Below are 13,200 nucleotides of genomic sequence, written 5' to 3'. Positions count from 1 at the left end.
AGGGTAGAGGCAGGCTGAGCGCTGTGGAGACCTAACTGCTCATAGCAGGACACTGACATTCTGTGCCTCAGGGTGAGTGATGGCACCTATCGTATCTGCTCCAGCAGCCTTCATCTAGTCAGCCTGTCGGCAGAATTGTCACCGAGGAGCCTGTGTATTCAGACCCCAGCAGCAGCATCCGTCTCCACTTCAGTGTCAGGGAACACACTGAGTTTTCAAGCTCAGCCTTAGCACGAGTCTCAGAAGCAGCAGGAGTGGGACCAGCCCCTCAGTTAGATTCATCATCATCATTAGCAACAGCAGCAGCAGCAAGATCAGCCTCGCTGAGCCGCATATCTCCAAGGGTGGCTTCCTGGGTGGCGTTGTCATGGTGAAGGATATGAAGCCGCTGATGCAGACTCCTCCTCCCTGCATCCTTGCACCCTGGCAGCAGTCGGCAGTGAAGGTCACCCCCCACTCACCAGACGACTTCTGCTGTTTCAGGTGGTACTGATAAATGCCATCAAAGACGTGGCCAAGGCCCTTTCCGATCTCATTGGTGCTACCAAGGGAGCTGCCAGCAAGCCAGCTGATGACCCCTCCATGTACCAGCTCAAGGGAGCCGCCAAGGTAGAGTGGGTCTCCAACTGGGGCTGAGGACGAGGGACTCGTAAACCAAGCTGTCGGGAAGATCTGAGCGTCTTCCCCGTGTGAATGAAGATCTCATCTATGCCATTTGGTGTGGAAATAGAAGGGTCAGAAACTGCATCTGAGACAGTGTATTCTCTGTTTATCTCTCCCCGTGCAGGTGATGGTGACCAATGTCACCTCCCTTCTTAAGACTGTGAAGGCAGTGGAAGACGAGGCCACCCGGGGCACAAGGGCACTTGAGGCCACCATCGAGTACATAAAACAGGAGCTCACAGTGAGTACCTAGCAGCCGCCACCTTCATCTACCTGACACTGCCCCACATATGACTGCCACACAGGCTTCTCCGCAGTATGTAACCTACAGAGCTTCTACCTAGACCTCCTGGCCTGGGAAGCCTTACTCATCTGCCTTCTGGTGGCATTTGCAGTTGGTTACCTATATGCCACTGAGTGTGGCTAGGATCTATTGGGACTGTTTGTTTGTGAATCAAGGTTTTGTGTAGGTCAGGATGGCCTCAGACTCTTATTTAGCTGAGGATAACCTTGAACTTCTGATCCCCCTGCCTTTACCTCTACATGCTGGGATAACAGGTGTTCCCCATGCCTGGTTTTATGAAGGTGCTGAGGACTGAATCCAGGGCTCGATGTGTGCCAGGCAAACGCTCTACCGATCTGTATCCCTAGCCATGATTGGCCTACATCCCTAGTATTGATATGCATTGCTCAGGACACTGCAGGCTTCATTCCATCAAAATGACAGCAGGATACTGAAGGATTACAGATTTTTTTGGCCAAGAGGAAGAAAGTCAGTTTGCACAAGCCTTGCGTGTGGGTAAGGGAGACCATACGCATTCCTTCTTGTCATGTTGTTTGCCCACATGTGGAGTTTAAGGCTCACTGTTGGGGAAAGGCCTAAATGCCTTAAGTGAGACCTCTTCAGCATCTGGCTCCTTTCTGTTTGAGGTGTCTCTCCTGAGCACTAGCTCAGTTCATTCTTGCCTCATTCTAGCCCTGAAGAGTTACGGGCACCTGGGACTGCTATGGTAGAGATGTTCTGTTTCCTCTGTGCCCTGCACAGTTGTACATCAACTCCTCCTAATCCCCACAAGTGAAAATGCCCAGGAACTGAGCAGCTTTGCCCCAGTATTTCTTTGTAGTAGGTAGCCCACAGGTATGTGTTTTAGAGGATATACAAGCCTCTGCGGGGTCATCTGCAAAGGTGACATGAGGGGCAGCGCTAGAAATGAGTAACTCCACTGTGAGCCTTGGCTTCTTTCTCCCTGCCTTGAATGGAGCCTGCTTAGGGCATACAGTTAGTTCACAGTTTTAAAGAAGAAACTAAAGAACACATAATCAACTCAAAAGCAGATGAGGCCTTAAGGCATACTGTGTGGATGCCATGGGATGAGTGTGTCCTATCTGGGGTCCAGATACAGGCTCAGACAGCTGTAGATCCCCATGGTGTCAATGGGATGGAAGGTTTGGAAGTTAGAATATCCTGGGAGATTATAGATACTTGGTGATTGTGAGTGTATCACAGTGGCTTAGGAATCATCCACATTGTTAAGTTGGAAGGATGGGGAAGAGAGCTCAGCAGTTATTACACTGGATACCAGCATGAGGACAGGAGTTCACATCCCCAGAAACCCACATAAATACCAGCACAGTAGCTCACCTGCAATTCTGGTCTTGAAAGGTAGATACAGGGCATTCCCAAAGCAAGCAAACTAGCTAAACTAGCCATATCAGTGAGCTCTGGGCTTGATTGAGACACCCTGCCTCAGTGAATAAAGTTGAAGAGTGGATGATTCCTGATACCAACCTCAGGCATGCACATACACATGCACATGTGTGCACACACACAGGCCAAAAAACATGCCATACACAAACATGCATACTGCCTACACACATATGTGAAAAATGGAAGATAAAGTAAGTAGATAAAAGTTAGTGAATTCACCCAGAGTGTTTCCACAGAGCCCATGCCTGGAGAACACAGTAGTCTGGAGGACTCTGTGTCACACGCATCATCCCACTGTGTCCTCAGGTCTGCACGAGGGACTTACAGTCCTGAGGTACTTAATTGTCACTGCCATTTTTAAGGAGCAGTGATTTTTGACTGATTGTCACATGGTAAGAATGCTGCATGGGTCCCCTGCTTATTCAGGGGAGTCTCCTATGCCAATAACTGGTTATTTAGGTCTGAAAACATGCCAGCCGCTCCTGTGTAGGGATGGATACACATGCAGCATACAGTCGCAGGGCTAGTCCTTTGTAATAAAGAGAAAGACCAGGTAGGGGTGAAGCAGAAGCAGCTTGCCTTAACTAACATAAAGTCATTGAGGCTTGTGTGTGTGTGTGTGTGTGTGTGTGTGTGTGTGTGTGTGTGTGTGTGTGTGTGTGTTTAAATCAGAGTCACTGACCTACCTACACACCTCTGCATAACCATGTGGCTATATTTTTAAGACAAGCTAAGAATTATAGGACCAAATGTTTCTCCACTCTCACACCTATGGAAAGTGACCAGGAAGTCATCCAACGTGAGGTCTTCAAGTTAATCCTGCCCTAGAGCCCACTTCAGGACTTAAGAAGGCAGCATATAAATATTGGGTGGTGGTATTTGCACATAGATAAGTTAGCACCTTAGAAACCTCTTCCTTGACAGACAGTGGTGGTGCACACCTTTAATCCCAGCATTCGGGAGGCAAGCAGATCTCTGAGTTCAAGTCCAGCCTGGTCTAGAGATCAAATACCAGGATAGGCAGGGCTACACAGAGAAACTCTGTCTTAACAAAACAAAACAACCTCCTCCTTGCCATGTTGTTTCCATGAAAGTCAAATGTCGGTGAAAGAGGCTTGCAACATTGGCATCTTAAAAGCAAGACTCTTTACTGCCCTCAAATGAGATGGCTAATTTCCTGCCATGTCTAGGAACCAGCTTGCTAGCTTGGTTCCTAGACACTAATGGCAGCCTGGTTTGAAAAGAGTAGGTTATTTTTGTCCTTTCCTTTTTGACTTTTCACCTCTTCTGTCTCTGACTTCAAGGTGTTCCAGTCAAAAGACATACCTGAGAAGACATCATCACCCGAGGAATCAATAAGAATGACGAAAGGTATCACCATGGCAACAGCCAAAGCTGTGGCAGCCGGGAACTCATGTAGACAAGAGGATGTGATTGCCACCGCCAATCTGAGCAGGAAGGCTGTCTCAGATATGTTGATAGCTTGCAAGGTAAAGACCGGAGCATTGCTGTGGGTAGATGGATAGATCACTTTCTGTTGAAAATGACCCCGTCAGTGTCCTGGAGGAGGAGGTAAACTGGGACATGAGCAGGGAGCAGCCTCACACCTTAAACTTTTCTGTAGACAAACATGAAGAAGGCACAGTTTACAGCAGCCTGGGGAAGGGTCTCCCTCGAAACAAGGTGGTTTGCTTTGACTCACAGTTATGGTAGCAGGATCATAAGGCAGCTGGCCACGCCATAGCCACAGTCAGGAGGCAGAGAGAGGATTCTGTGCTTGACTCAAGTTCTCTTTTACTCAGTCCAACAAACACCCCAGCCCACTGAATGATGCCATGCTCACTTAGAGTGAGTCTTCCACCTCCAATGTGCCCCTAGAATCTCCCTCACAGATGTGCCCGGAGAGTCTCCTAGGTGATTCTAAATCACATCAAGTTGGTAATCAAGATTACCCATCACCGGTGTTTTGGTGCCTGCTCAGGGCACCTCTGAGGTGTGGAAGGGCTGTGATGTGGGTTTTCTAGTTTGGTTCTAAATGAGAAGATCAAGACTCCAGTCTGTCAGGTGATCAGGAGCCTAGGCACACTCAGACCAAGGTCAGAACTAAAACCAGAACTTACAGAACCAGAGCTCAACCAGCTCTCTGACTCTATGGCCAGCATATGCTTGCCCATGGCCTCCCAGGCCTGGTGATTAAGGTTGCTGTGGTTGGTGATAGATTGATAGACACTTGTGTCCGTGTATTAACTACGTTTTCTCCCCACACACCCAAGCAATGAAAGAGAAGAGATGTTTCTTTTGGTCTCCAGTTTTAGGAATATCAGCTGACCCTGACTGGGACAGCTCCATGACAAAGGGAGTTGTGACATGACTTGTTATATCTTGAAGGACCAGAAGGGAAGTAGATTCAAGGACCATCCATACCCTAGTGACATAAATCTACCACCTAGCTCTGTGTCCCAGGGGATCCAAAATCTCCCCCCAAAGAGTACACCATCAGTTGGGGAACAAGTGTTGAAGCCTGTTGGTGGCACTGCCAATTCAAACCGTAACCGTCCTCATATCATCAGGAACATGGTTAAAGCAGAAATGGAAAGGAGCTCAGATTTCGTAGTCTCTCTTAGGGGGCTTCCTCTGTTTACAGACAGGAGATCCGGTAGAAAAGTAAGGCCGTGGTGTGCTTAGCCTTGGCTCATCCTGGGTCTTGGCTCTACAGAGAGTCCGGAATCCTTGGGGCTCCTTGTCTCAAGTGGGCCTAGGCATGGTGGCTCACACCTTTAATCTTAACCACTCAGGAGACAGAGGCAGGCAGATAGTGAAAAGCATTTGAAGAATGACATCCAAGGTTGTCTTTTGATTATATGTATGAGTGTGTTCGCTTGAATGTATGTCTGTGGACCACATTGTGCATGGTACCCACTGAGGCCAGCAAGAGGGCGTTGAATCCCCTGGGCATTACACAGTTATGAGCTGCCGTGTGAGTACTGGGAATTGAACCCCAGTGCTCTGGAAGAGGAGCCAGTGTGCTTAACCACTGAGCCATCTCTCCAGCCCCAACACAAAGGATTTTTGTTGCCCTTTTGTGGAAGATCCTAGTTGCCCTCTTGGAGTATGACCCTGGGGCTGAGCGGGGAGCCAGGGCAAATGTGGAGGTGAACATATCCCATACTGACTGATCTTAAAAGAATGGCCGGATTCACCAGTCCCGCGGTGACTTCACCTGTGTGTGTTTCTGTGTTCTGTTTTCATGTGCCTGTGTTTTCCTTAGATTTAATTCTCTACTTCTTGTTATAGTGCATGTAAGGTGGCTAGTCCTGTGTTGTCTGGCATTCTGACTAGTTTGTTCATGACCACAGATATTCTGTTAGCCAGTGCTTCCCTTCCTCTACTGTCTGATTGATAGGTAGATTGTCTACAGTGTTTATTGTAGCGAGCCTTACCATTTTGTTTCTGAGATAGGGTCTCATATATCCCACGATGATCACTATGCAGATAAAGATGACCTTGAACTTATGCTGTTCCTGCCTCTATACCTTGAGCTCTAGTCTTACAGGGAAATACCACCATGCCCGGTTTATAGGGTGCTAGCTATAAAGCCCCTTTGCCTCTTGTATGCTTGGCTGGCACTCCGCCAACTCCCCTACAACTTTACTGTAAGAAATATCTTTGTTTGATTTATCTGTGCTTTGGAGTGTTTGCTTAGGAAGAATCCCAGAAGTGAAATTGGGGAGTCAGACTGTACAACCCTTTCATTATTGCCAGATTGTCCTCCCCCAAGGTTCTGCCAAATTACAGAGTCACCACAGTTGGCAAGAGTGCCCTTCCCCCAACTCTTCTTGGTAACCTGGTAACCTGCTCTGTGAGGCCACTGGATAGCACCATGGCCTGTTTCACCTACTGTCGTGCCTGTCACTGTGTCTCACATTTGCAGGCTCAGAGACATGGAGGAGACAGGGGGATTTTAAGAGCCCAGTTCTGGACACCCCCTCACCAATATCCCCTGCCCCCTAACTTCTGTCTCTGAGGTTTGTTAGTTTGATAGTCTAGCCTGAGTCCTCAATAACAGCTGCTGGCCATGTCTGCCAAGGCAAGGGAGGGTGTTGCAACCCACACTGCCCATCCCTAGGAGAGGGGCGGGACTGTAAAACCAGGCTGGTCAGTTCTCCTGTGCCATTTTCTCTTATTATATGGCTTGGGGTTGTATGTGCCTATTGCCCGCTGAAGCCAGAAGAGGGTGCCAAATCCCCTGGGAGTTAGACAGTGGTGACTGCCGTGTGAGTACTAGGAATTGAACCCCAGTCCTCTGTTCGAGCAACCAGTGTGCTTAACTGCTAAGCCATCACTCCTGTCTCCAACACAGGACTTCTTTTTTTAAAAAAAATAAAGCTTTTGAAGTCACACAGAAGAACCAAGTTGCCATATCTGAGCATGACTTCTGGGGCTGAATGGGGAGCCAGGACAAATATTTTGAAACAGAAACTCAGTTGCCCGGGCAGGTCATAAACTTGGGGTACTCAGCTTCCCCAAGTGACTGAAATTATAGGCCTGCCACATTGAGACGGGCTCTGCCATGTTTTATGCCTTTGCCGTGACTGATGGTTTACTGGGAGTATTGCGTGAGGCATTCCTGTAAGCTTCCCAAGTTGTTTCCAGAGTGAAAACTGTAGAAGAATCTCTAAAGAGATATGGCCTCCTTTTGTAGCAAATAGAAGATGGCGTCTCACACTTACACTTTTCCTTGTTTGTCAACTCTGTTTGTTGTCTCCAGCAGTCATGAGAGTCAGAACAACATCTCAAACAATTTGTCATGGATGACTAGAGGTGGCAGGCCATGGTACAGGGAAAAGGCCTGAGACACTGTTACCCAGAGCTCTCTGGCTTGCTTATCTCTGCATGTGTATAATGTGCCATGAGTTATTACAGGGCCTGAGGGTAGTGGAGAGCTGCTAGCTGAGGTTGAATGGGAACATGGGCTTCATTAGCCTGGGTCATAGAGATGCTGTAACAGCCTCTGCTGCTGCTGTCGGGAAGCCAGACAGAGCCACTCTGTACCCTCCTGTGGGAAGCCTTAACTGTGAATCTTCCTGGATGTTTTAGTGCATGGAGAAGGAAGGTGAGAAGGGGTAGAAAGTACCAGATTCCAGATGTTTGTCATTGTCCCCAGGGTGCCAGCCTGCAGACTGTCAAAGGACCTGCTGCAGAAGCATGAGGACAGGAGGGAGGGACTCAACTCCCACCCAGAGAATGGAGGTGAAGGCCTTCACAGAGGTCACAGAGGTAGTCTTCTACCTCAGAGACCAGGGTGCCCAGCACTGCTGAGCTGGAACTTAAAAGTGGCTCTTCTTGATTTAATATGTCAATATTTTCTTCTTTTTCCTCCCCCTCCCCACTCAATCTGTCTCCAGCAAGCATCCTTCTACCCTGATGTCAGTGAAGAGGTGCGAACCAGAGCCTTGCGGTATGGCACAGAGTGCACCCTGGGCTACCTGGACCTACTAGAACACGTCTTGGTGGTAAGGAGGGGTATGGGCAGGGTGGGGCAGAGCTGTGTACCTTTGTCCCTTCCTGGTTGATATAGGGGAAGACCTCCTTTCCCCAGGGACACCCGTCTTAGAGCATTCTGCCAGCATCTATACTGGGCAGACAGGTTTGATCCAGAACACTGGGCAGAAAGTGCAGCCTTCAGGAAGTCTCAGTGAGAGTTCAAAGGATCTGATTTCACTCTGGCACCAAAGAGGCAGAAAGAACATGCCTGGGGTAGGATGAGGGGATAAAAGGAAGAGGCAGTGGCGGGGGGTCAGGTAAGTTGAAAGTCAAAGCCAACCTTTTAAGGCATTGAAAGGTCTCTCAAGCTGGGGAGATATTTCAGTTTGCTTACCATGCAAACACAAGGGACCTGAATTTGATCCCCAGCACCCATGTAAAAAAACTGGATGAGGCAACACACACCCAAAATCTCAGTTCTGGGTGTAGTAAAGACAGAGGGATCCCAGAGTCTAGCCAAACCGGCAAGTTCCAGGTTGAGTGAGAGACTCTGTCTCAACAAACATGGTGGAAAGCAGCTGAGGAAGATGCCTGATGCTGACCTCTTGCCTTACAAACACATGTATGTGCTGTATGTGTACCCACACACAAACACGCACGTGCACGCACACACACACACACACACACACACACACACACACACACACACACCATATTGGAAAGTCTTATTACAGAGACCCAAGTGCATTCTAGAAATATAGAGAACACCAGCCCCCATGACTACCTAAACAGAATCATTGTGAGTGGCCTCCTACCTCCGGTGGCTTCCCACCATGCTTGAGTGAATGTCGTAGGTCACTTCAAGGGAGCCCCAGCCTGCTGTTCCACTGTGGAGCTAGGATTAGAGGGCAAAGACAGAAATTTCTAGGCAGCAGATATGTCACAGTTATGGTCGGTACATAACCCTTAGGTTTCTGTAGACTCTGGTTTTCTAGCCATATTTAGAACCTTGTATGGGCTGAAGCAGAACCCAGGAGAGTTTGTGCAAGAGCCAGGGAAAACACCATTAACATATGTGTGTGTATGTGGATGACTTGTCACATCCCATCTCTATTCCACCCTTCCCAAACCTAGAAAGAAATTAAGTCCCAGGCCACCTCAGGTGCACAATTGTTGTCTCTAGAAGACACCTGCCAAGCATTGGGTTTCTTTGTTTTTCTTTCTGTTGCCACATGAACTGGCACACCAAGTGAATAACCTGAAACCCACGAAAATCTTTCCCTTGTTAAGGTCATCCCACAGTTCAGCGACAGACTAGGAGCAGGTCCTCACTCCTGTTATCCTGGCTCTGTTCTGGTTCTAGCAGCCACTGCTTTCTTCTTAAATTATCTTCCTGTGTTAACTATTTCAGGTTTTTAAGGACTCATGTTCATCCAGAGAACTGCAGTCATTGCTAAAGTATTGTTTGTTGCTACTAGTTTTGTTCGGAAAAAAATAGTCAGGCGTTGGTGGCACTTGCCTTTAATCCCAGCACTCAGGAGACAGAGGCAGGTGGATCTCTATGAGTCTGAGGCCAACTTGGTCAACAGAGAGAATCCCAAGACAACCAGGACTACACAGAGAAACTGGCTCAGGAGAAAAGGAAAAAAAAAAAGATAGTCTGGGAGTTTAAACCTTAGGCTTTCAAAGTCTGAACTCCGTGAAAAGCACTGTAAACTACATGAGCCAAAGAGAGAACTCCTTAAGCCTCTGTAGACAAACCTGAGAAGACTTGGTCCATGAGTATGCCTCTGGGACATAAAGGGTCAAAGGAATAGAGCCAGTAAGGCTTCCAGCAACATCTTCTTCTCTATAGGACAGTATACCATCCCTCATGATCCTTAAGGTATGTGTTATATACCTCGCAGAGTACAGCAAACTATTGTTATATGCTTTTTCCTATGCATATTAGAAATGATAGTTTAAATCAGAAATAGTCAGAGACTAGTAGCAATCACTAATAGAAAAACGAGCAATTACAGCAATATACTGTAATAAAAGATACGTGCGGAACCAACGAGATGGCTCAGTGGGTGGGTGCTACACACTCCTGAGACCTGGTTTGATGTAACCCATGTAAAGGTGGGGGGTGAGAACTGACTCCACAGAGGTATGATACAGCTGACCTCCACAGGCATGCACCCCAACACACACACACACACACACACACACACACACACACACACACACACACACAATATTTATGGTGGCATGCCCAGTCATCAAACAGGTACATGTGGATCTCAGAGTCTGAGGCTAGCACACTCTAAGTAGGGAATTCCAGGCCAGCCAGGGCTACATAATAAGACCCCACCTCACAGTCTCAAAAAGAAAGAAAAAGAAGAGAAGAGGATGAATAGAGCCAGCGACTCTAAGCAGGCGTGTCATAAGTTTGAGACTAGTCAGAACAAAATAAAAGATCCTGTTTTAAAAGACGGGGTGGGGACTAGAGATAGTGTGGTGAATAAAATGCTTTCCAGCCAAGCATGGGAATGTCAGTTTGAGTCCCTAACACCCAAGTTTAAAAAAAAAAAATCAAAGCTGGCATGACACCACATTCTTACAAGCCGAACACTGAGGAGATGAGACAGGAGCATCTCTGATGTTCACTGGCCAACCAGTCTAGCCAAACTGGCAAAGTTTACACTCGGTAAAAGACTGTCTCAAAATAGAATGTGGAGATCGATAGACAGATACCCAGCATTGTCCTCCGGCCTACACATTGCATTCATGCATGCACACACAGCCACATGCATATATGTGCATGTGCATACATACACACAGACACCTCTGTCTGAGGGGAAGGAAGGAGTCCAGAGTCTCTGAAACATTAGAGAAGGTCCAGGAAGCATCCCCAGGCTACACATCCAGGCACCCTACTTAAGGGCTGTCTAGGTGCTGTGTCCAGTTCCAGCCATCACAGCAAATGCTGGTGTGAGCTGGAAGCCAGGATGAGGAGGGGGTGCCACTGCTTTCTGTTCTAGGACCCTAGGAAGAATGGGCTATGTGCGCTTTCCCTATGGCTGCTCACATGGTACATGGTTGGTGTTTAAACACAAGATTCTTCTTGAATCCCCCGTAGAGCTGGGACTCGGCCTTCCATGTTGCTGATCTACCTAGATGGCTGGTGAATCTGTTGCCGGTGTGCCATGATTCTTCCCGTTACTCTCTACAGCTGTTCTCCTTGCCATCCATACTTAGAGTAGACATAGGAAACATGCTGTTTCTCTGACAGTCTTCAGAGAACAGGCTGGGGCCAAAGTGAGACCATTAACAGAAGAACCAGCTCAATGGCATAAAGCCAGTGTTATAAAATGAGAAGAACTCATGCCCTCTTTGCAACAAGAATGTTTGCACATAAGCCTAGAGATGGCTCAGTGATTAAGAGCACTGGCTGCTCTTGCAGAGGACAGCAGTTTGATTCCCAGAAACCATGGTTGAGCCCACAGCTGCCCATGACTCGGGATCTGATGGCCTCTCCTGGCCTCTGGTAGGTACTCACGTGCACACCATATACATTCAGAGACCAAACACACATCCATGTAAATATGTAAGAACCTTTTTTTATACCTTAAAGGTATAAGTGCACATGTACACACACAAAGGAACACAGAACATACACCATCTCTCAAACTGTTCAAAAGGAGATAGCTAATTGAGAACACCTGACTAGAGAACCCCACTTCTGCCTTTCCATAAGAATCTATTTAACCTTCAGCATACACGGGTCTTGATAGGCAGAGCCACCATTGGCTGCTCTAAGAAGCTCCTCTGTACCCATTGGCGTCCGGCATATGCTCTGTACTGCTTCACCTTAGAAGATTTGCTCCACAAGGCAAGATGCTGACACCAGCTTCCCAGCCCCTGGTTGTTATTGCAGCTGGAGATCTGGGACAGGCAGGGTTAACAACATTCACATCCCTGGCAGAACTTTAATCTGGGTCCGTGCCCTGATATCAGAAATCACATTGACTTAATCACAGAATTAAAAATAGAACAACTCTCCTTCTGGCTATCCAGAGCTAAGACACTTTACCTCAGTGCTGCTCTCTACCTTAAAGGGCCATCTGTTCCCAGAAGTGGCACTCTGACTACCTCAAGGGCTCTTCTCCCAGCCGCAGACATCTTCAGTCGTTGCGGTTTGATGATTCAAGTGCTTCGAGCTCCCACACCTGTAACTCCCCTCCGCTTTAATGAGGTTTAATAGAGTAAAACGCAGCACCGATCCCTGGGTCTCGGAAAGTGCTGCCATAACTGAATAATGGATGTACTTCTCACCTGTAGACGTCCCAGGCAGCTGTGACCTGCTTTTCATTACTACAGATTTGTTTGAATTTTCTACACTTTGCCCAAAACTCATTGTATAAAGTTCTCTAAGAACCAATACAACCTTCTATTAAAAAAGATTCTTAAACATGACAGGGCAGCAGACCCACATTTTGTGGATAGAATTGCAGTGTTTTCAATTCTATGTATATTGGCATATAGATTTATGTTATTTGAGTCTTATTAGCCCAGGCTGGCACTTGCTATCCTCCTGCATCAGCCTCCCAAGTGCTGGGGTTACAGGCATGTGTCACGATGGCTTCTCTTCAGGATTTTAATTTACAGTATCTTTTTTTTAACTGTTTGAGAATTTCATACCTGCATATAATGTCTTTTGGTCAAATCCACCCCCATTTCCTCCCATCCAGTTCCTTGTTTACTTTTTCTACTAGCATTTGCCTCTAGTTTCCTGAGCTTCTTCTTGTTGTTGTTGTTAATGGAAAAGGTGTGTGGCTATAGGGCCAGCTATTGGAGGGAGCATGGACATCATCCCTGAAAACTGGCTTCCTTACAGCCATAGCTCCTCAGCACGGACTGGGATTCTGTATGATCCCCTCCTCACCATGATAAGAGTTTGTCTGGCTTGATCTTTCATAGGTCCTGTGCATGCTATCACAGCCACTGTGAGTCCACCACCTGGCTTCTTTATAAAAATTCATAATTTGGGGTTGGGGATTTAGCTCAGTGGTAGAGCACTTGCCTAGCAAGCGCAAGGCCCTGGGTTCGGTCCCCAGCTCCAAAAAAAAAGAAAAAAAAAAGAAAAAAAATTCATAATTCTTTGAGAACTCTGCATGAATTTTAGCCATATCCCATCCTTTGTTAAGTCCCCCCCAGATCCTACCCCTTCCCCCTCCCTTTCCTCTTCCCCTCCCCTGTTATCATTGCTAACTGTGTCAAAGGGACCCCTGATCCCAACTCTGGTGAGTCTGTTGTCTCTCGAGAGCTTGAAGTCCCTCACAGAGATGTCCCTTCCTACCAAG

At 47.4% G+C, this 13,200-nt stretch overlaps 1 protein-coding gene across 10 annotated transcripts in view; it reads left to right on the top strand.

Annotated features, from left to right (window-relative positions):
• Tln2 (talin 2) overlaps positions 1-13,200 on the top strand; it is a 420,559-nt gene that overhangs the window by 382,362 nt on the left and 24,997 nt on the right. For all 10 annotated transcript variants that reach the window (NM_001419941.1, XM_087562128.1, XM_087562134.1 and 7 more), the window contains 4 exon segments: positions 484-609; positions 788-904; positions 3,676-3,861; positions 7,777-7,884. In NM_001419941.1, the coding sequence (NP_001406870.1) occupies positions 484-609; positions 788-904; positions 3,676-3,861; positions 7,777-7,884 (537 nt within the window).

This window comes from Rattus norvegicus, chromosome 8 (assembly GCF_021556685.1).
Source record: "Rattus norvegicus strain SHRSP/BbbUtx chromosome 8, alternate assembly SHRSP_T2T, whole genome shotgun sequence".
NCBI classification, from domain to species: Eukaryota; Metazoa; Chordata; class Mammalia; order Rodentia; family Muridae; genus Rattus; species Rattus norvegicus.
Note: the sequence above shows the minus strand (reverse complement) of the source record. Positions and strands in the feature narration are given on the sequence as shown.